Below are 25,672 nucleotides of genomic sequence, written 5' to 3' on the forward strand. Positions count from 1 at the left end.
ATGGAAGTAAAACTAAGCACAAAACAATGCAGGAAACAATTAACAATAACTGAAACCAGAAACCAGAAATATGAATGAACATAACAGAGGGAGTAACACAGAATCCAACAGTGAGGGGAATGATCAGATTCTATGAATCCAAGCAGTAACTAGAACTAAAATACAAGCAACACTAAAGGCTCAGGAAACTGAGCAAACCTATATGATAAACAGATCTAAGAACAAAGAAATCATAAAGCAAACAGAGCTCCTGAAAATAAACAAGAACTAACTTCAACCAAATCTAAGTCCAGGGATTATAAGATACTTCTGATTATATTTCAATCATTACCAAATTATTTAATGGTAAATAACAAATATTGACTGTGTGAACAGCAGTAGCAGAGATAAAAATACTACAACTCTAAGAAAAGGGTTCATGTAACCAGACTGTGATGTTGCATGTGTGTTTTTCTATTGATGCAGCATTGATTCTTACACTGTACTGGATGCATTGATTCTTTGGAGATCAATACACCTACCCCTCATTACAGGGCAGTTTATGGAAGTGGCGCACTAAATCACTGGAATAATCTTTAAGGAAAAGTACTTGTGATGTTTATGTGTCCCCACTGGTTTATTTCCCCATGGTGCTCATTTGGCACACTTTCTGCATTGCTACACCTCATTTTGGTATCTTCTATAGCTGCCAAGGGATCTATCTATCTATCTATCTATCTATCTATCTATCTATCTATCTATCTATCTATCTATCTATCTATCTATCTATCTATCTATCTATCTATCTATCTATCTATCTATCTATCTATGGTAAATATGGTCTTATTAATCAACTTACATTCATGGTAATAAAACCTATTGCATTGCATTGTTTTGTACTGAGAGATGAAGATGGAGATTATAAAAGGAGTTTGGGATGGAGCAAGGCAGGAAGAGGGACAGAAAGAGAAAGCGAGAGAGAGAGGCTCGCTCAAGCAGTGGGGCGGGGAGGGGGCGGTCGACACGCGGTGATTGGAAAATATCGAAGACGCGCACGCGCTAATCCGATGATGAGTCTCCGTTACCGAGAGAGGGAGAGGAGGGAGGAGGGGGATCTGTAAAAAAAAAAAAAAAAAAAAGAGAAAGTGGGACCTGGGCGGGAGCATCTTTCGCTCGCGCGCCGCGTCCCTTCTGAGCCTTTTGTGTTTGAAACGCTCATATCTCACATATCAATAATTCAAGCGCGCGCGAGAGAGCAGACGGAGCTCCCCCCTTTGCGCTATGAGTTCTGCTGCCTCGTCACTCGTCCAGGGCCCTTCCGCTGCGCGCACGACTCTTGCTTATTGTGTTTCCAAGTGACAGATAAGCTGCTGAGAAGTGGGAAAAGAGGAAAAGAACAGGTGAAAACTGGGGACTCGCCTGGAGATACGGGTTAATAAACTAATTGTTGAAAAAAAAAAGGAGGAGAGACGCCTAAAACTAAACCGTCTGGTTTCTCTGCCAGGGAGTTTACAGTAGGCTAATTAAATCCCAGAAAGCGGAGTGGCGCCCAGTTGTAAAACGAACCTTTTAAGGTTAATCGGGGGAACAGTGGGAAATTCTTCCTACCTTACTTTTTTTTTAAAGGGGAGCAGACCCACGGTTTGAGGTGTGAAGACGACCTGAAGAAGTTCACCGCTCCGGTCCGGCATGCTGGCGTTTTGCCTTTTAAGTGCCGCGTGGCTTGCGGCGAGCCCGGTCCGCGCTCAGAACGAGACGGAACCAATAGTCCTGGAGGGAAAGTGCCTAGTGGTGTGCGACTCCAACCCGACCTCGGACCCCACGGGCACGGCGCTCGGGATCTCGGTGCGCTCGGGAAGCGCAAAGGTGGCGTTCTCCGCAGTCCGGAACACCAACCATGAGCCCTCCGAGATGAGCAACCGGACTATGGTCATCTACTTCGATCGGGTAGGAGGCAAAATATATATTCCACTGTGTCAGAGAAGAAAAGAAGGCCAATTTCACTGTGGTTTGCAGCCATCAGTTTTAGTTGTATTCTTATTACTACCTGAAGAAGGAAGGTTGTAGACCAGCACGCACAAAAGTTTAAGTGTTTTTGTTGTGTCGAATATATGATACCTGATTGTTTAGGTGAATTATATCAATAAGAAGGGACGACAGTTTCCCCTATTAATGGCAGGCTGGGGGTGGGGGAGTGTAATTTAGTCGTTGTTACAAAGGTATCAGAAATAAAACTGCCATTTATTTCCCTGCACCTCAGACCACCGCAAGAATGTTCGACTTCGCCTTTCTGCGGCACCTTAAAAAAAACCCCTCCAAACAACGAATTTAGACTGTGCGCAATAAATACTCCACTTAGTCAACAGACATGTTGCGTAAGACCTTTAGAAAGACGAAAAAACAAGTAACCAGGTTGACGTGGGGGATAGATATATGGCACAGTGACTGGAGCTGTGCGCAGATGCATCTCGTCCCCGCTGGTACAGGTTGTCGGAGAGATAACTAAATGTGAAGCATTCTCGGTATCTATTCGTTTTTTAGGTAATATATTTCATTTCAGAAGTGGTTGTGTAGCCAGGTAGGCAAGGCTTTTCAATATTTCAACTTTCTGAGCTGACAGTATGGGATATGAGAACTGACATCTCCCCAAATAATTTAGTAAGGGAAGGTCACGAGAGCGAGATCCTATCCGGCTGCCGCTAAAGGTTAATTCTCCCTCAAACTGCCGTTCAATTACACGTCATAGTTCGCCTCCATCCATAAAACCAGACATTTGGCTGCAGGAGTGCATAATTGAAAAATTCATTTGAAAGACTGATCAAGTTCCCCTTCATTCCCCATTAAGTTCTGAGAAGGAGAAAAATCCCAGATAAAAAGCTGAGAGTTATCCCTTTACATGAATGAATCTGAATGTGTGGTCTGGGGTGGGTGGGGGGCATTAGAGTCTCAACAGAGACTCAACATTAGAGTCTGCTCCAGAAACCTGAATCTGCATCACTAACACGTGGGATGAATAGATTAGTAGGTTTGATGCCACATAAACAAGAGGAAATTCTGGATGAAGTGTCATAAGAATACATCTTGTTAGAAAGGGGAGCGTGACTTAGTTTGTGTCCACCTCAAGCCACTTTTTAAATAAAAATATCTTTAGCTGTTTGCAACACTGTTTCACATAGCCTGTTAAAGCAGTTGTATCAGTGAATTTCTTTCTTTCTTTTTTATTTCTTTCTTTCTTTCTTTCTTTCTTTCTTTCTTTCTTTCTTTCTTTCTTTCTTTCTTTTTTTCTTTCTTTCTTTCTTTCTTTCTTTCTTTCTTTCTTTCAGGTTCTAGTAAATGTTGGGAGAAATTTTGATGAAGAGAGAAGTAATTTCATTGCGCCACGGAAAGGAATTTACAGTTTTAACTTCCACGTAGTTAAAGTCTACAATCGTCAAACTATACAGGTAACACCTGTTTGTGTGTTTGTCATTTATGTGTGTGTGCGTGTGTGTGTGTGTGTGTGTGTGTGTGTGTGTGCGCTTTTCTGCTCTCCGACCACACTGCGTGACAACTGGCTGTTCTTTCCCCATAAAAGTTGAACATCAACCGCACTGGCGGTCATTAGATGTTTGCGATGTCCTTCCCTGGAGACAACAACGGAGGCGGCCGTTAACAGATGAAAGCTAGCCCTCCACCACCTGCCGGGCCAATCATAATTAATCAATACATGCACAGAGGATGGAGCCAAATGAAGCTCATGCAACCAGCAGGAGGGTGGGGCTGCTGTGGTGAGCGCGAGGGGCGCGTGGCTCCAGTGTCTTTACTTTCAGCACCGCGGACAGCGACGGTTCCCTCTCTCTGTTTCTCTTGATGAAACGAGACAGCAGGCTGGCTGAGATTTTTGATTATTCAGAAGATTAAAACATCAAGTACATTTTGAAGAGAGCAAACACAGAGAGGCATTTTAATTTTCTCCCTCAAGCACTCAAAGTCACACGCAAATAGGTTTTATGTAGAAATAACATGTTTTATATTCGTTTGTCACACACTCACTCGCATGCGCTGCTTGCAGTGTGCTCCATCACAACTCTTCTAATAACTCCTCTTATAATGCCTTAGCTGCAGTCTCCACATTTCTTTTGATGTGTCAAGTGATAGGAAGCTCTTAAGCAGTCCTGAGCCCATTTCTAGCGTTTAACATGCACATGATGACACTTTACAAGCCACACAGCATTAATTACAATGTAACTCTTGCAATTTAATCCGTTGTGTAATTATGCTGTTGGCTCCCTGAGGCTTTGGCATTATGTTTTGCTACTTATACATTATTATTGGAGTCTTGAATTAATTAGCATGGCAGCGGCAGAAACAACAATAACAACAACAAGGAGGGCGGGTAATATTTGAGAGGGAAAGCTGTGTCGAGCTTGCCACATGCTTCCAGTCATTTTTTGTGTTCCTGTACGCAGAAGATGTTTGATGGCAAACGCTTGACTCTTGACACTGATGTAAATAAATCTGGTGATGATACCTGTCACATTACCATTTGTAGCTGTGAGATATTGTTAGTTAGGCTTTTAAAAGCACATGCGTTGGGCTTTGGAGGTCCTGTTTAGCTTAAACCCTCTGAAGTCTTAAACATTTTTAAATCAATAACTCTTGAAAACTGATTCTGAATGTTTAGAAAAAAGCTTTGTTCTGGCACGCTTTCTGACATAAAAAAGACCGGTGTAGGTTGTCCTCTCTCCTCCAAGCATCCAGCCTGCGTGCTGCTCACCCTCAACCTCTTCCACTCATCCTCCTCCCATCCATCCAGCGCATCTGCTGTGTTGAAAACTCCCACTGTTTGATTGCCTTAGAGGCAGCTACTGTGGTGCATGCAGGAGACAAGAGACAGCAGGAAAAGGAGAGCAGTTGAGAGTAAATTTGAAAAAAAAAAGGGGGGGGGGGGCAGCAAGGGGATGGAAAAGAAGCCCGAGGTTGGGGGGGGGGGGTGTAATGAGAGGACAAAGGAAAGGAAAATGAAAGTAAAGAGAAAATGGGATGATAGAAATGGAAGGGAGAGATAGAAATGTATGAACGAGAAAAGGACACATAATGGAGAAAGAAAAAGAAATATTCAGCAGGGGCAAATGAGATAGGAAAAAAGCCAGATCTCATGACTTGCTATTGATTAGTAGATGCTGCATACATGTACGAAAGGATAAACAGTTTGTTCCAGCTCTCATCAGGCCTTTCCTGTGCACGGATCTGGCTGTTTATCTGTGAGGTTGAGAAAGGTGATGTGGGTGTCTTTGCTTTATGCCTCTGAATTAAACATGCGTATTGCAAAGGAAATGCGGCATCTTCTCAGATCTAAAGGGAACTCTTATCACTCTAGTCATCTGTGCCCGCTAATAGGTAGCTCATTTACAATAAAATAAAAACAATAAAAATCACTTGCTATACACATATGAAATATTTTGCCACTAGTGAAACTGTTTGCATTCCCAACATGTGTCACTGTACTATTATTAGAAATAAAAAACAAATAAATCCCATGTCATAAACCCTGAATGTTTTATCTGTGGCTTGAAACCGAGAGCTCACATATCAGTAAGACAGCCACACAAGATGCAGGTAGACTATGAGTCCTTAAGAGTTACTCTCAGATTTAATAGGCTATCTTTTTAATTATATGGGGGTTTTTTTTGCTGTATTTTTGAAGAGTGTGATCATTTCTATTGAAAATTATTGAAAGTATTAGACAGAGGTTAATAAGCTTTTTGACAACTGCTCAGCAACAAATAACAAGCTGACAGTCTATTATCAACAGCTTGTTATTGCTAAGTAAATGTTCACATTGTTTTAAAAATTGGTTTCAGTTATCTCTGTGAAATGTGTACTGAATATTAATTTTAGCAAGCTGAAAGCAATTATAGTTTTGCCAGTAAAGCATCCAGTGGAGTACTATGAAACGTATATGGCAGTCTGGTGTGGTTTTACAGTGTAAAAAGGGGATATTTTACAACAGTATTTTAAGCATCTGAGCAATCAGAAGTGGCTTTCACAAAAGCCTCAAGTCAAAGCTGGCCTGTAGCTCTGAAAGTGACACAAAGAACACAGCTAAAATGCCTCATGCTGTGTGTATTATAGGCCTTTCTGTTACTTTGATTTTCCCATTTAAAGCAAAAACCCAGAGGCTTGACTTCAAGGTGCTGATAGCACACTGCCCCAATAATAAGAACCCTTACCTTTTACATGTAGCTGTTGGGCTTAGACCAAACAGTTGCATATGTCCCTAACAAACCTGAATCCTTTCAACTTTTATAGTGTTAACCCTTGTTTATTCTCATTAACATGATTTCAGGTGTGCAGTGCAGAAAATGCAGTCACCGTGTACAGTACGCTATAACAGTAATACCACTGGGGTCCAGTATTATTTCAGTTTGCTACATTTATGTCACGCTGACACTGAAATGCATGTTTACCATCACCATCATCATTACTTCCTGTGACACATGAATTCAGGTTCATGTGATGCGTATCTCACTTATTATAAAGAAGGTCAGTTTATAAAGTGTAAGCCAAACTTTAAATATTCAACCACTCCGTATTTTGAGCAGTAGATTCTGGATATTTTAGATTTGATCTCAGTGGACTGTATCCACAGTTGATTAGCTGCCCAAGAAGTTACATTAAAAAGTAATTATTCTGAGTACATAGTAACATGTATTAAAAATATTTCAAAGAGCATAGTTTTAAACAGTTTTGGCCAAATCTATTTTTTAGAACACACATTATTAAAAATCCATTTTAATAAATAAGAATATATTTTGACAGGTGTACACTCCAAGCAAATTCCAGTGTATAAACAAACCTTCTAATATAATCTATAAGTGGCATTATATGTGTTATTGTGTTACATAGGGCCATTCTCTGATTAAAATATATTTTTTTGTCATGTCTCAAGTGCTTATGCCAAACAAGCACCACTTCATTAAAGTGTTGCCAAATTCTGTTTTAAAAACACTTTTAAAGATTGATACGTGCACAGGCCGCTGAGATAGAAATTTGCATAAGCCACGTCCCATCTAAACGTACTTAAATATCCTCAAACAGTTTATTTAATATAGTATGACTCCTCCGTGCAGCTTTCCACTACAGCCAACAGATGTATGAGACACAAACACAAAAATGGCTTGCCACTTTACCTCAAGTGATAAATTGTTACCAGTAAGATGTCTTAAATTGTTATTACTGTGTTAAGACGTGGAAAATAATTATCATGCCAAAAAGTTAAAAAAAAAAAAAATCCTGAAAATGCCGTCTTTTCATAGTTTCCAGCTAGGACCAAAAGAGCCTCCTGCCTAGTCTGACACAATTCAGAATTGAATTGAATGAAAGATGACTTAAGTTTCTAATAATGGAACATTAAATGCTTAAACACTTCTACTCTTGACTCTTTATGATGTCAAATACAGCAAATATCCTTGATATGGTCATCTCAGGCATGTTGTGGTGGCTTTGAGCACAAAAGGCCCGCCCATCTGCTGTTCAGATATTCTGTTTGTGTTTGTGAGGTGCAGCCAATCGTGAGAAAGTTGCCATGAAGGGAGGTTGGCCTTAAAAGGAGATGAGCTAAAACAGCTTGTTTTAATGGATCAACTGAAGGGCTGCACCGGTGCCTGGTATCAGAGTAATAAGGATCAGTGAATCATGCAGTTACTCTAAAAGAAACCAAGATGACACATTTGTAGCCAGTTAGCAAAGGCTCACCTGTCACTTGCTCAAAGTGCCTCACTTGTATATAATGTAGAGTTGCAACATAAAAAAAGTAAATGTAGCTCTCGTCTGTTTTTGTTTTCTACCTTCACTCCACAAGATTGTGGTTCAAAGATGTTTGAATTACTGGCTCAGTTCTGCCATTTTCCGGGCAAAGCAGCAGAGCAGAGAAGAAAGAGGACAGTATACATTTGCCTTAAGCACTATAACCAGAATTGGCCCAGAGTTTTTTTGTTTTTTTTTTAATTGGGAACAGGAAATAGTTGACTCACTTCTGCTACAGTTAAAATAACAGACCCAGACCAAGACAATGTAAGAAATACTAGCATATTTGGGTAGCAGACAGTACTGCATATTGATCTGTTGCACCACAAGTGCAAACAGAATGAGCTATATGAAATATAACAAATAAATAACAGAAACACTACTCCACTGCTGCTGGTTCAGATAGTGTTTATTCTATACAGTGGAGATGCAGGAAAATGAGACGAGTCAAAGCCACATAAATAAACATCTTATCAGTTCTTATGTTCTCTTGACTTTGAAAGTATGGTTGGGTTAAGCAGAAAGAAAGCTGCAGAGACAGTATATTCTGGTAGTTGTCAAGTCTTACGCACAGACAATGCATTTCAAGGGTGGTACAGCACAGAAACAACTCTGCAGTATGGATGTAGGAACAGTTTTATTCACATTAGCAGAAGTGTAGCGTACATAACACACAGACTTGACGATCCCCTGCATCACCAGCAGGTCAAAGTTTTCACTTATCCACGGAAATGCCAAATATCCACTGACATTGGTTCATATATGTCACATGTGTGATTTTACATGAAAAAACTGTTGCATGGACAGCACATTGTGTATGGACTAAGCTGATACATATTTCTTCCCTTTATGCACTGGGTGATCCTGTTATCTGGTGCCATCCTCACATGAAAATCTCAATATGTCCTGTATTCATTACCATCTCTTTGTACAAAATTTGTAAACAACTTTAATTTTTGGTAGTGGCCTATTAGCTCCATGGTTACAGTGCACACATCTGTGGTTTCGTTTTATTCCTGTGATGTATGTCATACCTGTCCCTATCTCCTAAGTGCCTGTCTGGCTCTGTTCCCCTTAAATACCCAGTAAAAGGTGAGAATGTGCAGAAAATGCTTCAAGAAGCAAAATTAATATGATTTATTAAATTATCTAATACATTTGTTAAAATCTTGCTAGCCAAAAATAATTATGCTGGGTGTTAAAGGCAGTGAGGATGCATCCAGGGTGATACTTTAAGCAAGAGACACATTCCTTAATAAGCTTCTCTGGATATACATTAGTGTGATACAAAACATTCACCCATTTCTATTCTTGGAAGTACTTCATGGTAATTATAGTGTACAGATCATGCAAATTTCCCAATTAACTGATACTCATCAATAGTCAACCAACGCTAATAAGAATCTATGAATGCAGAGCTATGCCGTTTGGCTGTGTTTTGAAAAATATGCCAGGAGGTCAAATAGAAAGTCACCTTTCAGCGTATGCCATGCATTAGTTCTTTTGTACAGTCTGACATTTTAATGAATTTGGTTGGGAGAAGATTGTGTGGTAATAGCTATCAACTGTCAGAAGATGAATAATTTGATTAGAAAAGTCTGTTCTTCCAGATTAAAGTGATGTATTAACAAATTAGGAAGTCCGTGTGTTAAACAGGCAAATACAAAGAACATACTGTACTTAGAAAAATATGTGCCTCCCATTGTTATATTTATGAGAGGTAGTTAATAGATAGAATCACATGATTTACATAGAAATACAAACTTTCTATTTTCTGCACATTTAATAAAGAAGAAGCTTCTGAGCTTCTCCTGTTAATATATATTTCACACACACACACACACACACACACACACACACACACACACACACACACACACACACACACACACACACACACACACACACACACAGTACTGTTTTCATTGCTTCAAAGGACATTATATTTTTATCCTTTCAATTAAATTATTTACATTGTAAATTCTTTTCCATTGTAAAATGGGGGGTACGACTTGATTGTATTAAACTGACACACACACACACACATATACACACTGACTCAGTCTGCCAGCCAGATGCTTGATGTCATATTTATTTAATTAACCTGTCCTCGGTCTTCCAAAAGACTACACTGATTTGTGCTCGTGTCAAGGAGAGGATTGATTGAATATTCTTTGGGTATTTATTTTTCTTTAAATTGAACAAAGTTAATAAGACACAAATGAGTCATTAGGACATTGTGGGTATATTAAACTTCCTCTTGGGTTATGGTGTGAGTAATGTAAATATTAAAGAGAATCATAGGGCCATCTGGTGTCGTTGAGGTTTTCAAATGGTCTGTCTTAATTATCTTTCATATGGTATGACATTTGGCAACACATCCAGAGTTGCATGTATTGCTCCCTCGCACCAGTGAGAAAATATGACGGTTGAAGGCTTTGCCCAGTGGTTTCCTCAAATTAATGATGTTGTTCCCTGAGGCAGTATTGATGAAGACTGGTGCGATCTGCTGACATTTGTTAAGATCTGTTTTTGTGCCTGTGTGGGTCTGTGATATAAACAGTTCAGTTCATTTCTGACCTTTGCTCTGGTTGCCTCCATCTGTTTGAATAAATACGGTTTCATTTTTTTTTTTAGATCAGTCACAGAGAACAATAATTAGCGCCAGTGGATGACAGTCAGTCAGCATGTGCCAATCCATATTCTTGAAAGTGAAGCTGCTCAGTCGTCATTAATTTGATTGTTTGCAACACAACATGTCAGAAAAGAGCAGCAAATGCCTCAAAACATCTGGCTGAATGGTACGGGTGCCAGAACAGCACCTAGCCAAACTATGCTGCTGTTACTTCTAACATAGCTGGTAGAGCTATCCTCTAATAATGACAAAGCTGACCGTGTTGTGAAATCATATTTGATGCTGTGTTGTGTTTAGATTCTGTGATCTCTGGTCATGAATGAAAGGGCAAATGCAGGCTTGTTTTACTGCATTTACTGAAAATGCAGCTAATTCTTATATAATCTACGTAAAAAGGAAAATGGTGCAACACCTGCAACTTCAGAAAACACTCAGAAATCCAGCGTTCTTTATGTCTGGAGCTGCTTTAGCAAAGCAGCCGCTCTACTGGTGTCTTGAGTGCAGCCTTACAGTTTTAATGCTGATGGGATTTGCCAATTCTGTATCCCATCAATTTTAGTCTCACCTCAATATCAGGTTTTCAGAATAAGTTATTAACTTGGGACGCAGTTTTAGCACTCCTTTAAGTATTCCTTAATTGTGCAAACAGCAGTCAGAGCTTCATCAGTGCATAGCAAACAGACACCCAAGGAAAACAAGACACAAAAAACACAGTAACACAGTGTGGTTGTCTACAGAAACAATTTTAAGGCTCAAAAAAAAAAAATTAAAAAATGGATGTGTACAAACTAAAATGCATGTAGGAGCATGTATACAAATATTTATCAAACATAGCAACCACAAAAGCCCTAATTTTTTTTTCTCAAAGATTGACAACAACAGTCAGGATGATGCGGTGTAATTTAGGGTTGAGCTGCAGCCTCTCCACTCAGTCTGACACACACGAACGCAGCGGACAAAGAAGAAGTGATGGGGACAAAATCAGGTGACATGAAAGATAATGTTTTTCTAGAGTTGAGCTTTTTACTACAAGCTCAATGAAACACACACTGCAGGTCACACAGGGTCCCGCTGTTCAGTTTGACTGAACTCAGCTTGATAAAAACTTAGTGTGGTAGATACCCACCACAGATAACACATTCTGATTTTCTCATGGGTATTAAAAGTTAGAACTGCCAGGAGATCACCAAATCCCCAGACTCCAGAGGCATGTTACCTCAAACCTGCTCAGCATGAGGCTCACACAAAATTCATAATAACAGCAGTTATTTCTTTATTTTTACCCTAAAATAGAGCAAGTATTATCAAAAGCACTACATCTGATGATGTAGTGTTACTACAATGTAATTTAGTGATGTAGAAATAGGCTCAACTATAGTTGACTTTGTGACAACAGCATTTGTGTGCTTCATTTTAAAAGTTCTGTACCTGCTTTAGCCAGTGAGTTATTTCTTCTGTGCCTGTTTTCAAAAATGGCATCTGGAAATTCATTCCTAATGAGGCTTCCTGCTATCAAACAAACAATCAGATGTACTGAAGCAGAAATTAAGGACAGTGACAGTCAGACAGCTGGCAAAGGAGAAGAAGCAGCAGTTATCACTGTGGAACTGATGGAGACTTAATTCATTTGAAGACTGGAGAGGCCAGATCTGTCTTTTGTGTGTTATAGCACTTTCTAAAATAGGATTGTCAGATATGTAGCATACATTCTGTAATATTTGTTATGAACATATATCTGGGTTAACAATAACTTTCACAGCCTAGACAAAAACTCTTTGTTTCTGTGCATATACTGGGTGTACATGCTTGATAGTTGGCTTTTCTTTGACCTCAAAGTAATCGTAACTTATCATTTTGAATACCATAATCCTTTTAAGCAGTATTCAGTTGTGTCAGTGGAAAGGAGTTTCCTTTCCACCGAGTCCACGCAAACACAAAAACATGCTTATTTTAAATGATTACAAAACACAACCATTACCCACTCAGCGTCGCATGCTAGTAATTTATTTTCCTTATTGTGTTCTAGAAAGCAACTGCTGTTTCCTCAAAATCTAATGGAAAGCCGTATCAACAAAAGCAGAAAATCTGAAAATAGAGAACATGGTCGATAGCAGGAAATAAACACACAGAGATGACCTAAATTACAGCAAAGATGCTCCAGATTCGAATAATGATTTAGCTTGTGAAACAGTGAAAGCTTTCTCCCCAAAATTCAAAGCATGTTAGAGGAAATGATAAATTTCCTCCTCTGCGTGGTAGGTATCTCGTTGTGGGTGATATATATTTAGCCAGCAACCTCAGATTTACTGTTTAACAGGATCCATTAAGAAGTGGTATCACTGCAGTCTTCTATGCATATTTCCTTTGTAGGTGCTTTTTTGCCACTAGTCCTTCTGTTAATTCAGTGTTGCACCAGGTGTTTTCATGCTGTTCATTTGTCCTAGTATAACCTATTGCTAATGTGCAAAGATCCTTTATTGGTCGAACAATCACCAGCGTTACTTTCGTGAGGAAAGCAGAGCTGCATTAAAAGCCTTCCAGAATCAGTCCATTATTTTGGCAGTGGGTGGAACAGACTACCTGTTTACATTACCTCAACAGTTACTCATAGGCAGCTCCAAACTGGCACTGACACTAAAGCGGAATTTGGTTTCCGTTCGGACAGCGACCCACTGTGACACCCCGCGGACTGCCTTTGTGCTACCCCCCCCCCCCCCCGCTCAAGCACAAGAAGTCATTATTGTGGCTGCTTTTTGTTAAAATGGATGGCCAAGAGGTTAAGTGTGAGCTTTCCAAACAGCTCTTTTACAGTGGCCTAATATTTTGTTAGGATCCTTCGACAACTTTCATGTTCAGTGCAAACGGCTTTCTGTTTGAAGGTACTGTGTGTGATTAAATATATTTGTTCTGTCAATCATTATGCAATGGTTGGAACATCCACTGAGTGGGATATGAAGCTAGAGACAAAATATGAGAGACGTGGCACTTAAAGAACCCTGAATTAAAATCTATGGGCGATGACAGTAAAGTTTGTGGAAGAACTTCTGAAAAAGGGTGGCACGATGCAAATTGTTTAATTTCTTGCTCAGGCCATGAAGCCCATCAGTGTTAGCGCTCAATAATTTTTGTGCTGGAATCACTTGATATGATTCTAGTTTTGAAAATTAGGGGAGTAAGATTAGCAGGTACAGTGCACTCAGTGCACCAATAGTGAGCTGAAGAACAATTTCAGTTGACTTAGATTTTCATCGGTTTAATTCAGTGCTAACTGTAGGCCTAACTCAACAATTAATATATTCAACATTTTTCAAACAGTATTACTGTTGAATCATTTTAGCAGTGCCTGTGTGCACTTTGACATATGTAGACTGTGTACAGTATATGCAGTCTATCTATCCTTACTTGCACCCACTGATGCCAGTTTTTGTTTTACCCAGGTACACCTCCTTCCTGTTTCTTGCGTCTTTTGTTTTTGTTATCTGTACCCGTCTCCAGAATGACCCTGGAAGAACTTTTCAAAAAACTTTCAGAAACTTTGGAAACTTGCTGTTTTAAAGACAGGGGGTGTCACAGTCCTCAGACAGATGCACCATTATGTAGCTTATGTATCATCACCCTGTCTCTGTCTCTGTCAGTAAAGAGAGGGAAAAAGTGTGGATCAAAATGAAAGAATCCAAAAGATCTGCCGGGGGGGAAAAAGGAAGGCAAAGGAAAGGATGTAGAAATGAAAGAAAAGGGAGAGTGTTGAAAAAAAGAAAGATGAGAAGCATGTAGAGAAAGAGAGAAAGCTAAAAAGAGGGGGAAAAAGAAAAACAACCAGAAGAGTATCATTGTCATGTCAAGGCAGTCAACTGGACAGGAATTGATGATGCAATAACAGGATGTCATCATGTCGTTAAACATTAAGTGCAGCACTGAGACATTAGACAAATTCTATTTACATATCGAAAGACAAATTTTCTCTTTGCTATCTCTTGCTCGTCTCCAACATTCTCCTGCCAGTGCAGCATCTCTCTTTTCCTTTCTCCGTGCTTCCTCGTTCTGCCTCCCCGTCCTCTCTCTCCTTCGTTATTCTGTCTCTTCTTTCCATTACTCAGCCAGTTAATTGGTGCTTATGCATTAATGAATGCAGATCGATCGCAGTCTGACATGACGCGAAGCCCTATTATCATGCTTTTATATTTATGGCTGCTAATTGAATGGGTGTAGGTGTAGTTGAAAGTGTGTGTGGGTGGGGTGGGTAGACAGCCACATAGAAGCGCAACCAATGCATTATTGTTGTTCATACAGGTGTGTGTGTGTGTGTGTGTCTGTTTCTGTGTGTGGTGACCACAGTCTCATCCTTCCAATGCCACTGTCACAACTTTATTAGCACCATATATCACTATCACACACCACACTCGGACCCTCTCAGGCTCTGCTTGTACTACAGAAAGATCTGAAAAATAGCTTTTATTTCACTGTTTCCCATAATATTTTTTTCATATTCTGGCAATCTACATAGAGCAGACCTAATGTGTTAAAGAATGAATTAAAATCATCATCATGCTATCAAATGATTTGTAAGCTGCTCTTGTCTTTTAGATGTTGGAGCCTGACTTGGCTGGACAAATATCACACAAGCCGTTTGGCACTGTCCATTCATTGTCCAATCATCATGTTTTAACAGAGTACGTGTGGCGATGCTTCACAACTGATGCCATTGTGCGAAAGCCAAAAACCCTCCAAAAAAACCCAAAAAAACCCTCCACCACAATTTTAACTGATAGAGACGCCTGGCAACGTTTAAAGTTTCCAGGTCTAAAGGGACAACAAGGGAACACATTTGGACTTAAATGGGGAGCGAGTCTGTGTGCGTTTTATGTATATGTGGGGAACCGTGTGGGATTGGGGGAATGGAGAGTTGGTTTGTAGGTGTCCCCAGGAGTGACTTGGTTGAATGGCTGGGTAGTTGTGTGTGCTCGTGTGTTTATCTGAGGGTAACGGAGTGATGTGGTGATGCTGGCTTTTCTTTGTCTGCCATCTCTGTCTCTCTTTGGAAGCATTACACGCACACTGGACACAAACCATGCCCCCCCCCCCCCCCCCCCCCCCCCCCCCCCTCCCTCCTACTCCCTGATCCCCTCCATCCATGTTTTCCTCTTCTGTCTGTTCTGTCTCTTCTTCTGTTTAATGGCCTACTTTTCATCTGTCTCTGTATTATCTGTTTTTGTCTGTATATATTTCCATCCTGCTATCTCTGCCTAGTTTTTTTTTTTTTTCTGTTTCCCCCATCGTGTCCCTTCTAATGATTATTTTATATAATGATATGAAGGTTAATAAGGCTAACCTGAAGTCTTCGGAAGCTTCTCTCCACATGAAATGTCCTCTTTAGCTTCGTGTTCCTCATCTGTATTCTAAGTGTACTGGGCCCAGCTTGGCATTCATGGTGGAGGAAGTACTTGATATGTTCTTTTTAATTTGAAACAAGAAATAGGTGATAAATAAAAATATAAGTTCATACATTCATATTTAGTAGCCATCAAGCACTGCTTAAGATCTTAAAGAAATGAGTCAGATTAAGAGGTGTATTAGTTTTCCCTACTTATGTACTTGTTCCCTTTGGTCATTACCCCTCAAATCTAAATTGGAGTGATGCAGTTATTGATGAAGGTGAAGGTTGCATAGCAGGATCAGATCCAATGTTGATGTTTGTATATTTGTGTTGAAGCGCTTCTTGTTCATCTTTCTTCAGTGATTGAAGACTCTTGGAAGCACCGTAATGATTGTAATCAATCAAGACCCATGCTAATGCAGACTTTTTCTTTTAACTGTCAGAAGCCTGGAGTTGCAACAGAAATGCCGAACACCATCTCCAATTCGACGCATACAGTAGTGTTGCTGGTATTTGTGATAACATTACCAGATGAATTGTCAAGGGAAATTATTGGTTATCGGCAAACTTGACTAGATTGTCCACCACACTGAAGGATACATTTTTGTAGTCTTGTAGTATAATCTCTGGAATAACTCTCCTATGAATGAGCTGCTTGCGTCTCTTGCAGAGTTTGACCTGCTGCTACTTTGTGTCTGATTGGCTCTGAGCCTGAAAGTTTGGTCTTACACTGACTATCTAACCCACCGTCTAACCCTAACCGAGCAAGCAAACATTAGCCAAAGGGAGGCAAGAAATTTTTCATGCTTCATGTATATTAATATATTACTAGCAAATCATGTTTTAGTAGAATTTTCAGATGAATATTTGAGTTCACCTGCAGGTTTGAATTGCATAATAGTTAATCAGTGTATTTAGCCCAGAATGTCTGCTTTAAGTTTCTGTTTTCCGGATACCTTTTTACCTCAATTAATGTAACAGTATGGAAGCTTATGTGACACAAAACAGTAACTTTTTATTTTGGCCACTAAAATATCTTTGTTGTTTGTAACTAGTTAACTTAACTGAAAGCCGTGAGTGAGCCTATGGTGGTTGTTGTGAGTGGTTATGACTGATACTATATACATGGCAACAAATATGTCTTTCTGCTAATACATAATTTTAAATTAATGTAATTCCCATTTATCTTGTTTAGTATGTTAAGCTCAGGGACTAAAGACAGAACTTATTAGCCTGATGGTACTGGGGAATGTAAGGAGCTAAATTGCTACATGTCAAAATGAAAAGTAAATCTGAAGGTAAGTACTGCAATCTTACATAAACATAAGCAAACCACTCCTTGTGTTAAACTCTTTGCAGCCTTCAGTGGCTACATTTTCAGCCTATGGTGAAATGTAGATTTTGCCGTGACCTGTGCCATGTTTCCTTTGTGACAATTAAAAAAAATAATTTAAGTATAGTCTGAGTGGTTTCCATCAGATTCACAAGCTGGCTATTCACATGCACCCACACACACACACACACACACACACACACACACACACACACACACACACACACACACACACACACACACACACACACACACACATATACAGTCTGAGTCGCCATGTTCAGTTTGCTATTAAGAGGAGTGCTGGGCCAAGAGAGCCCTTGACTCTGACAGGCTCTCCATCTCCTGCCCACACACAAACACACACACATACACACACGTACTCACTCTCCTGACCATCAGGCAGAATGACTTGGATAAGTGTATAATTATGGGATGTTTATGACTGTGTTCCATCAGTTAGTGACAGTTTTACAATTTTTTACCTCGAGGGCATACAGAAATATTTGGGCATCTTTAGAGCTCAGGTGTAAAATTCTATTTGAAAACAGGTATTCTACCTTGAAAACCCCGACTAATGTGCAGATATTGTAAAGATGCATGTGCACAGCTAACGTGCCCCTGCATGAGGTTGGGTCTGTGAAGGCATTATCTCTAAAATGTCTTAAATTACAGTTAGTTTGTTACAAAATAGAACACTACTACACGTGAGTTTGTTGACTTAAGATGCAAAATATGAATTGTTGTGAGGAGCTGTCAATGCAGCAGGTGAAAATATATTTTGGGGATTTGTAATGCTTTTATTTTTGTCACTCATAAAGCAATATTGTGTAGTGGGAAAAAATATTATGAACAGCCAATTTAGTGCAGTCCCCCCATTAATCTGTCTACATCCAAGCTTCAAATACAATATGCTCTATACTCCGTTACATTAACTATTTTACATTTCCTGTTACCAAAAAAGTTCTGGAACTCAGAAGATCAAAAATCAAATACCGATGGTTGATTTCCCCTTCAAGATAATCTTCTTGTGCATTTCCAGCCCCCTATAGATTCCTAGATTTTTAGATAGTTGTAACCACTTGCCTCTGCAGTACTGTACTCTGGATCTCCATCAGTGTGTCAAAAAGACAACCTTTTAACTTGATTTTCATTTTGGGGAAATAGACAAAGCCTCAGTGGGGTAAATCCTGTGAATAAGGGGTGTGGTATGCAAAGATTGTGTTGTGTGACCAAAAAAAAAAAAAAACACAACACAGTTCGTGTTGTTTCTGCAGGAATGTGCAGTCGAACTCTGTGCTGACAGTTTCACCCTGGTGAGAGCCTTCACCGCACACAGCCTTGTGAATGCCAGAAGAAAAAAAACAACAAGCATCCTTCTCAGGTCGCTGTCTTCATGTGCCGCTTTCCGGTGCTGGGTGTGAGCTGAAGACCGAGCTCTCATCTCATTAGTGATTCCTGCATAAAAATAATTAATTTTATCCAGATATTAACATCTTATACCTTATAATCCATTTTAAAAATATTCACAAATGAGCCGTGGCACAAACTCACAGATAGTCTGTGCATCAGCCAAACATGTACTCACAGTATTGTAAAAACAAGACTTGTACAAGAACATCAAGAAAGGCAGTACAACAATAACTCTGTGTTGCTTCTCTTATCTGGTTGCAGTGAGACTTCTCACAGGAAGGTCTATAATCTCACAGGGTTTATAAAGTGTGATCCTGCATAAACAGACGTTTCCCCAAAAATTCGTTTCAGTTTGTTTTCCTAGCACACTGGTACCAGAGGTAGAATGAATCAATGATTTTATTTAAGTGAAGCATAAGGGGGGGAAATATATCTGGGGAGTGCTTGTATTTCTGCTGTAGCTCCAAAGAGAAGCGATGAAAGCCGTTGTCTGGTTTAAACGCCGGCTGGCCCGGGAAGGGAGGGAACACATCACTCACAGCTACTTTTCCCTGTAAGAAGAAGATGTTATTCCCCACTGAAACATTTGTTGAGTCAGACACTGTGTGAGTGTTTTGTTGCACTGTGTGTGTGTGAATATCTTTCTTAAGTCTTTGTTAAATCTTCTACAAGTGGATAATGCGCTGACTGCAGAGCGCAAAGCTTCAAATAATATCATTGCATATATTTCATCTTTAAAATATGGCAACTAAAAAGTCCCAAAATATGATGCTCTTAATCCACATGGGAGCATCATTATTTGAGTATTTTGGAAGTCTCTCACCACATGATCCTGCTTCTATGAGCTTTTCCCCACTTTTCATTCTGTACACTATCTGTCCTTTTCATCCAGGTGAGCCTGATGCACAATGGTTGGCCTGTGATTTCGGCATTTGCCGGTGACCAGGATGTGACACGCGAGGCAGCCAGCAATGGTGTTCTGATCCAGATGGAGAAGGGAGACCGGGCCTACCTCAAATTGGAGAGAGGAAACCTAATGGGAGGATGGAAATACTCCACCTTCTCTGGCTTCCTGGTGTTTCCCATGTAGAGAGGAAGCGGAGGAGGAGGAGGCGCAGGGGTGGAAACAAAGGAGGATAAGCTGGTGGAAGCTGGAAAGCAAATCGAAGATGATGAAAAGGCAGATGGAGGAGGAAGAGCGGCACAGGAAAAAGAAAAAGGACATGGCTAAGATGGCGGGAAAGCAGAAGAGGGAAATGACAACAGACTTCTGTTTGGGATGCTGCAGAGGGGGGAGAGATGAGGAAGGATGAGATGTTAGAGAGATATGAGCATGATTATAGAAAAGTGTGATGTCAGAGAATTATGGAACCAGTACATGAGAGTGTACGGTCAGCTTCTTCACTTTGCTTCCTCTTTTCATCCATCCTTTCATGCATCCTTTTCCTCCCTCTGTTTTCTCTGTGGCTTGACTGCAGCTTTGGACAGCCAAAACTTTTTTTATTCTCTGCTGACAGACGCAATTGATCATTTATATGGTCCAGAGTGTTCTGAAGCCCACGAGTAACCCTCCCCTCCCATCCTCCACGCTCACTAATCCAGTCATTTATTCATTGATCACCATCAACATCAGCTTTGACAAATATTACTTGAGGAACTGTTTCCCACAAACCCCCATTTACCGTGCCCATATGTGTATTTGTGTTTTTCTTATGCTTGACATAAACTGCACTGATTTTGGATCAGCCTCTTCCCCAAAGCTAAACTATCATTTTTATAGGGTAAACAGTAAACTCTGATCACAAAATCAGGGGATATGGAAGCATTTACTTTCCCTGTAAAGCCGTCTTTTATATTTATCATTACAATCATTCGCTTTTTATGATCAATTTACAGTTTGTTCTTGTTTCTCCTCTCCATCGCTCCTGCTGTCTGTTATTTAATCATTACATGTAGCAGGATTAAACTTTCTAATGGTTATTGTTAAGCACTCGTAGCAGTAGGGTCAAGGTCAGGAAAAGATCAGAATCTTAGTTAAATACTTTACTGTGTGTATTTAGGCAAAGCCGCAACCTTTTCCTACAATAAACAAAAGTATTTTTGCTGGCGAAAACTCATCTGCACTCACTCTGCCATCCAGTTTACCCTCCAGCCACTAAAACTTGTCGTACGTAAGTAGATAGTCACTAAAGTTGCATACAAAATGTAACCGGGGAGAAAGAAAGCAGAAAACAGAAGGAGATGACAGAACAGGTAAATGTAATAAACCATATCCAGTTTCTGATCGAGTACTTTTCTGTCAATCTCATGTGTCTGTATCTAATGAACCTAACATTGTTATTGATGCAAGTCACATAGCCAAACAAAAAAGTAATGCTTTACTTTGCTCCTTCACTGTTTTAATCATCACTCTGGCCAACGCACAAACATCTGAATCCAGCTCCGCTCTGTCCATCCGTCCTTTCCCCACACTCTCATCTTTCCTTAGTCAGTCTGCTTCTTTCTCTTCCTCTGTTGATGGTCTCACCATCATTGCACTGTTTCTTTTCATATCGCATCCCATTTCCAGGATCCCTTTTCTCTCTTCAACTATGCTGTTTACCCACAAGTGCAGATTTCTCTTCTTTTTTTGTACACATCTGTTATCCCTTCCATCCTCCTTTCCTCAACAGTCCATGTCTTTCCCCTCCCTCATGTCTGTACTCTTATCTGCTGCTGTACTCATTTGCCTCCTAGCACGGATCCTTCCTTGCTTTTCTTCAATGTGGACTGTGGACACTGAAACAACCCTCAACTTTATAAAATCATATATATATATATATATATATATATATATATATATATATATATATATATATATATATATATATATATATATATATATATATATATATATATGCGTACACAGTATATATAAGATACATACAAATGGATATATAAATATAATGAAACCTAAGCCACTGTTTCTATTCTCCTGGTTTTATGATGATAATAATGGTAATACTAATACTGGAAACTTAATCTGGTTGATGACTGCAGTATCTGTATTTCCGTACTTCAGTGTTATATAATGAAAAAATATTCTAAATGAAACTTACTAGTGATTGTGTGGAAACCTGAGGCTGCCATTCTGCTCTTCTGATTAAAAACATGCTTCTTGTTTTTGTTTTGGGTCAAACCAAGTTGTGGCTAAAAAAGCTGAGACTACTACTTATATAAAAGAAACTATAGCTAAAAGTACTTTTATTATTATTATTATTTGACTGTAAATTACATGTGAATATTTAGACTATGACAATATTTGATTTATGAATCAATCAAATCAATTTATCTACTGTTTTCTTATTTATTTGCTCTGAAGAAATCAATAAAACTAAATGGTACTTTTATTTTTCTTAAACCTACTTTAAGCCTGTCCTGGACGTTTATTCTGTAGAATCTGGCAAAACGTCTGAAAACAAGCAGAAACAAACACGTTCCCTGGTTGACATGTGTAAAGGTGGGCTGTGTTCACTGTATATGACTGTGTGTGAGTGTGTGTACGTGTGTGTATGTTTTGGACCGTCTCCTCCATACCTCTGTTTGTTTTCAGAGAGTCACTTGTACAAACACTTTATCCCTAAATCTACTTGATTTTTGTTCTTTTCTTCTCCACTACCTCTGTCCTCCTTTCTGTCTCCCCTGGTCCTTCACTCTCATTCCTCCTGTTCCATTTATTTATTTATTTATTTTGAATGCTCATACACTCTCTCTCACCCCTCTCTGCCTCTCTTTCTCTCCCCACTCTGTTGGTTTTTAAGGTTTTGTGGTTCGTTTCTCTCCAGACTCTAATGAGCTCCAGGGGGAAAATTAGTGCTGGAATAACAAGCAAAACATCAACATCATCTCCCCTCTTCTTCTCCCCCTGATCCCTCCTTCCTCCTGTTCTTCCTGCTTTCACTGTTCTTTTTGTCTGAATTCATGTCTTCCGTTCATTGCTTGTTTTCCCAACACTGTATTCCTCCTTTTACACATCTTTCCGTTAACTTCCTTCTGTTCAGTGTATCTGCCTCAGTGTCTTTGTCTCTCTCTTTTTCAGACCCATCTCAATGGTATTTATTTTTCTTCTACATCTTCATTTTAATTGCCAAATTCTATATTGGCAAATATTTAAATCTTGATATTCAAGTTGTGGAATATAAAATGTGAAGCCATTTTTTGTTGCTGGAGAAGCTTTCGTTGCTCTTCTTTCTCTCTCTGTTTCTTTTTGTATCACTGTCTCTGTGTCCAGCTCCTTTTTTTTTCTCTATTTTTAATACAAAGGCAGTGAGTGCTCTGAGGATGAGGTATGCAACTGCTTTGTTAAGGACCCAGTCACACAGCCCCTGAGACCAGTAACCCCCTGGTAACCACAGGCTGCTAGGGAAAATCTGAATTCCTGATTGGCAAGTGGTTGCTTAAGGTTGCTACACTTGAGATTGATTGCAAAGAGGTATACAGTGCTGCACTGAAAACCTCCCTGCAGTTGCTTTGGTTGCTAGCAGGTTGCTTTGGAAGACCCCCAACTTGCCTGCAAATGCTTGTCAACTACTCTTCAAGCACCTGTGAAACCATGAAAAGTGCAACACAAACTGGAAATGGAGACCTTTTACCTTAAAAAAAGAAAAAAAAGTTGCACCTTTTGAAACATGTAGGCTGCAGCCGTGAGGCACAACCTTTACCTTGAAGGATGTTCTCTGTTTCTGGTTTGCATCACACTTTTTCAAGTTTTACCATGACTCAGCTACTAGATAGCAAATATTTGCGCACGAGTGCATCTTCCATGCACAATACAGGACACAACGCCAGTCTGCTAGCAACCAAAGAAATCACAATGAGGTTTTTCACCCGGCAACAACCAGCAACCTCCAGCGAACACTCAGCAACCAGTTGCAGAATACACATTTTGCTCTCGCAACCAGTGGTTGCCTGATGGCCTCTGATGAGTCTCTAGGCTGAAGGTATACAATTTCTAACTTCCAGATGTTATTTGTTAAATTCTAGAAATATCCTCCTTCTCCTCTATATCTGCAATCTATGCTAAGCTAACCATTCGTTTGCCCTATAGTATGAATCAGAGCGGCATGAGAGAAGAGTCAGTCTGCTTATATGGTGATGAGATGAGAGCACTGAAGATGACCCACTGGATTAAGTTTCTGAGTAATCATTTAGTCCATAATAGGCCAAAAGAAGAAAAATGGATACAGCCCACGTTTGACCTTTTTGGCAGAAAAATTAGTTTAAGTTAGGTAACATGTTTTTGAGCATATTGTCAGTTGGTCCCTGAGGGAACTAGATTTCTGTAATTCATCTGGCCTCTGTTGTCAGGCTTTAGAAAGTCTAGCTGAAAAACATTTTCCATAACACACATCAGATGAGTTAAGCAGCGTAATGACCAAAGCAGTTCATGCAAAGAGGCGGTGGAGCACTGGCTTAAGGACTTTAACCTGAAAGAGCTGATCAGAAATCATTGCTGAGAAGGGAGAGCTGCAGGAATCTTTCTAAATTTCAGCCTGATGTGGCTTTCATTTCTTTATTGTTTATGAAAACTGTTGTTCATTAATTCTTTTGAATATTTTAAAGCAGAGACACAGCTGACAGCTGGTTCACTCTTTAAGGAGGAAAGGTGAAATCTGCTGTTTGAGCTCTGCACACTGGAGTGATTTTTCCTTCTTTTTTTATTTATCAAAAAGGTATTAATTGTACACTTACAGTGTTTTGACATTAGCATTTACAACATACAGTATCTTAACATAATAATCGATACAAATGACTGTTGCTTAAAAAAAACTGCCACTCTTCATATGAATCATTTAAAGGATAATACCAGATATTTTAGGTGGTATGATTGTAATGGATGAAGTGGAGTTGGTTTGTCTGCACTTATATCAAAAACATATTTGTGCTTTCAGATTTCTGTTGCTATTGCATTACTTTGTAGCTAAACAGAAAGAGGATTAAAAAGCATAACCAAAATCTTGACAAGTTTTAAAATCCACTACATTATTATTAAACAGTTTTTCAGTGGCAATAATGTTGCAAAGCTCTCTTTTTCCACCATCTGCGCAGCTGGATCCCTCGCCCTCTCTTTCACACCTTCACTGGCATACATACCTCTTTATTTTCTATAAGGGTAAATGAGTGTGGTCATATTTCCTCTCTGGTGTTCTATCCTTTCACAGCACCTACAGTTTACAGGCTTCACCACGGCTGACATTATTTTAAGTCCTCTCTTTCCTCCTGACAGTTAGTTAATTTGAACATCCAGATTCATGCAAATATCAAAAAAATTTCATTTGCATGCTAAAAAGCTGAGACATTATTTACTCTATTTTTCTGCTGTTTTGTTGGTTACACAAATAACCGTAGTCCTGCGGCTATCCCCCACTGTGGCTTGCTTTACCAGTTGAATGTCGGTGCCTTAATTTAGAACTGTAAACAAATACATGCATCATAAGTGTCCAGATATAATATCTCCTCACATGGACCAGACAATCAGAATCCAGAAGCTTCAGTGGCACCAATCATGCCTGTGTGTGGGGTGTCAGTAAGAAAAAAAAAATAGTTTTGGGGTGTCATAGTTACTGTTTATTACATACACAAGGACACTGTCTTGCAGGTGCTCAGAGGTACTCACACCATTTGACTTTCATTTTTTTTCCTCAGAGCAGTGTACCATAATTGCACCTGGTTGCAACATGACCCTCTGTGCAGTGTACATATGTTTCATTCTCTCACTTTCAACCCTTTTTCTACCGAACGGATGCAAAAACAAAGCCTGTCTTCAAATCTGACTAATAATGGGTGTTTCCAGGTTCATTTTCATTCCTAAAAAAATTTTTATATTGATCTTCAACATTCTTCTTTGTGCTGTTCAGTGGAACAGTTGAGTTGATCTCAGGTACCTTTCACACATCACACAAACTGTGACAGATGGCAGGCTGTCGGGATCCTGCTGTACGTCTGACAGGTCTCTTTGTCAACTCATGGGTGGAATTTCGGGCTCCTCTGTTGAACATTGTATATAGATCTGAGTGAGTAAGGATTTATTGCTGGGATTTACAATTACATTTTCTGTTTATTTTCCTTCCAGCATTACCTGCTAATCAATACCGGGTGGAATCTCAAAGTT

At 39.6% G+C, this 25,672-nt stretch overlaps 1 protein-coding gene across 1 annotated transcript; it reads left to right on the top strand.

The window, feature by feature from the left end:
• The first annotated feature begins 1,242 nt into the window (after positions 1–1,242).
• On the top strand, positions 1,243–21,318 carry cbln1 (cerebellin 1 precursor). Its single transcript, XM_030732032.1, has 3 exons — positions 1,243–1,926; positions 3,303–3,422; positions 19,415–21,318. Exons 1-3 carry the CDS (start codon positions 1,669–1,671, stop codon positions 19,610–19,612), a joined length of 576 nt encoding a protein of 191 aa, XP_030587892.1. The 5' UTR covers positions 1,243–1,668; the 3' UTR covers positions 19,613–21,318.
• The last annotated feature ends 4,354 nt before the right edge of the window (positions 21,319–25,672 follow it).

The sequence above is a fragment of the Archocentrus centrarchus genome, chromosome 6 (assembly GCF_007364275.1).
Source record: "Archocentrus centrarchus isolate MPI-CPG fArcCen1 chromosome 6, fArcCen1, whole genome shotgun sequence".
NCBI lineage: Eukaryota > Metazoa > Chordata > Actinopteri > Cichliformes > Cichlidae > Archocentrus > Archocentrus centrarchus.

Coding starts and splice junctions, on each gene's coding strand:
- cbln1 (XM_030732032.1), top strand. CDS start 1,669: ATGCTGGCGTTTTGCCTTTTAAGTGCCGCGTGGCTTGCGGCGAGCCCG. Junction 1,927..3,302: donor TGGTCATCTACTTCGATCGG/GTAGGAGGCAAA, acceptor TCTTTCTTTCAG/GTTCTAGTAAATGTTGGGAG. Junction 3,423..19,414: donor ACAATCGTCAAACTATACAG/GTAACACCTGTT, acceptor CTTTTCATCCAG/GTGAGCCTGATGCACAATGG.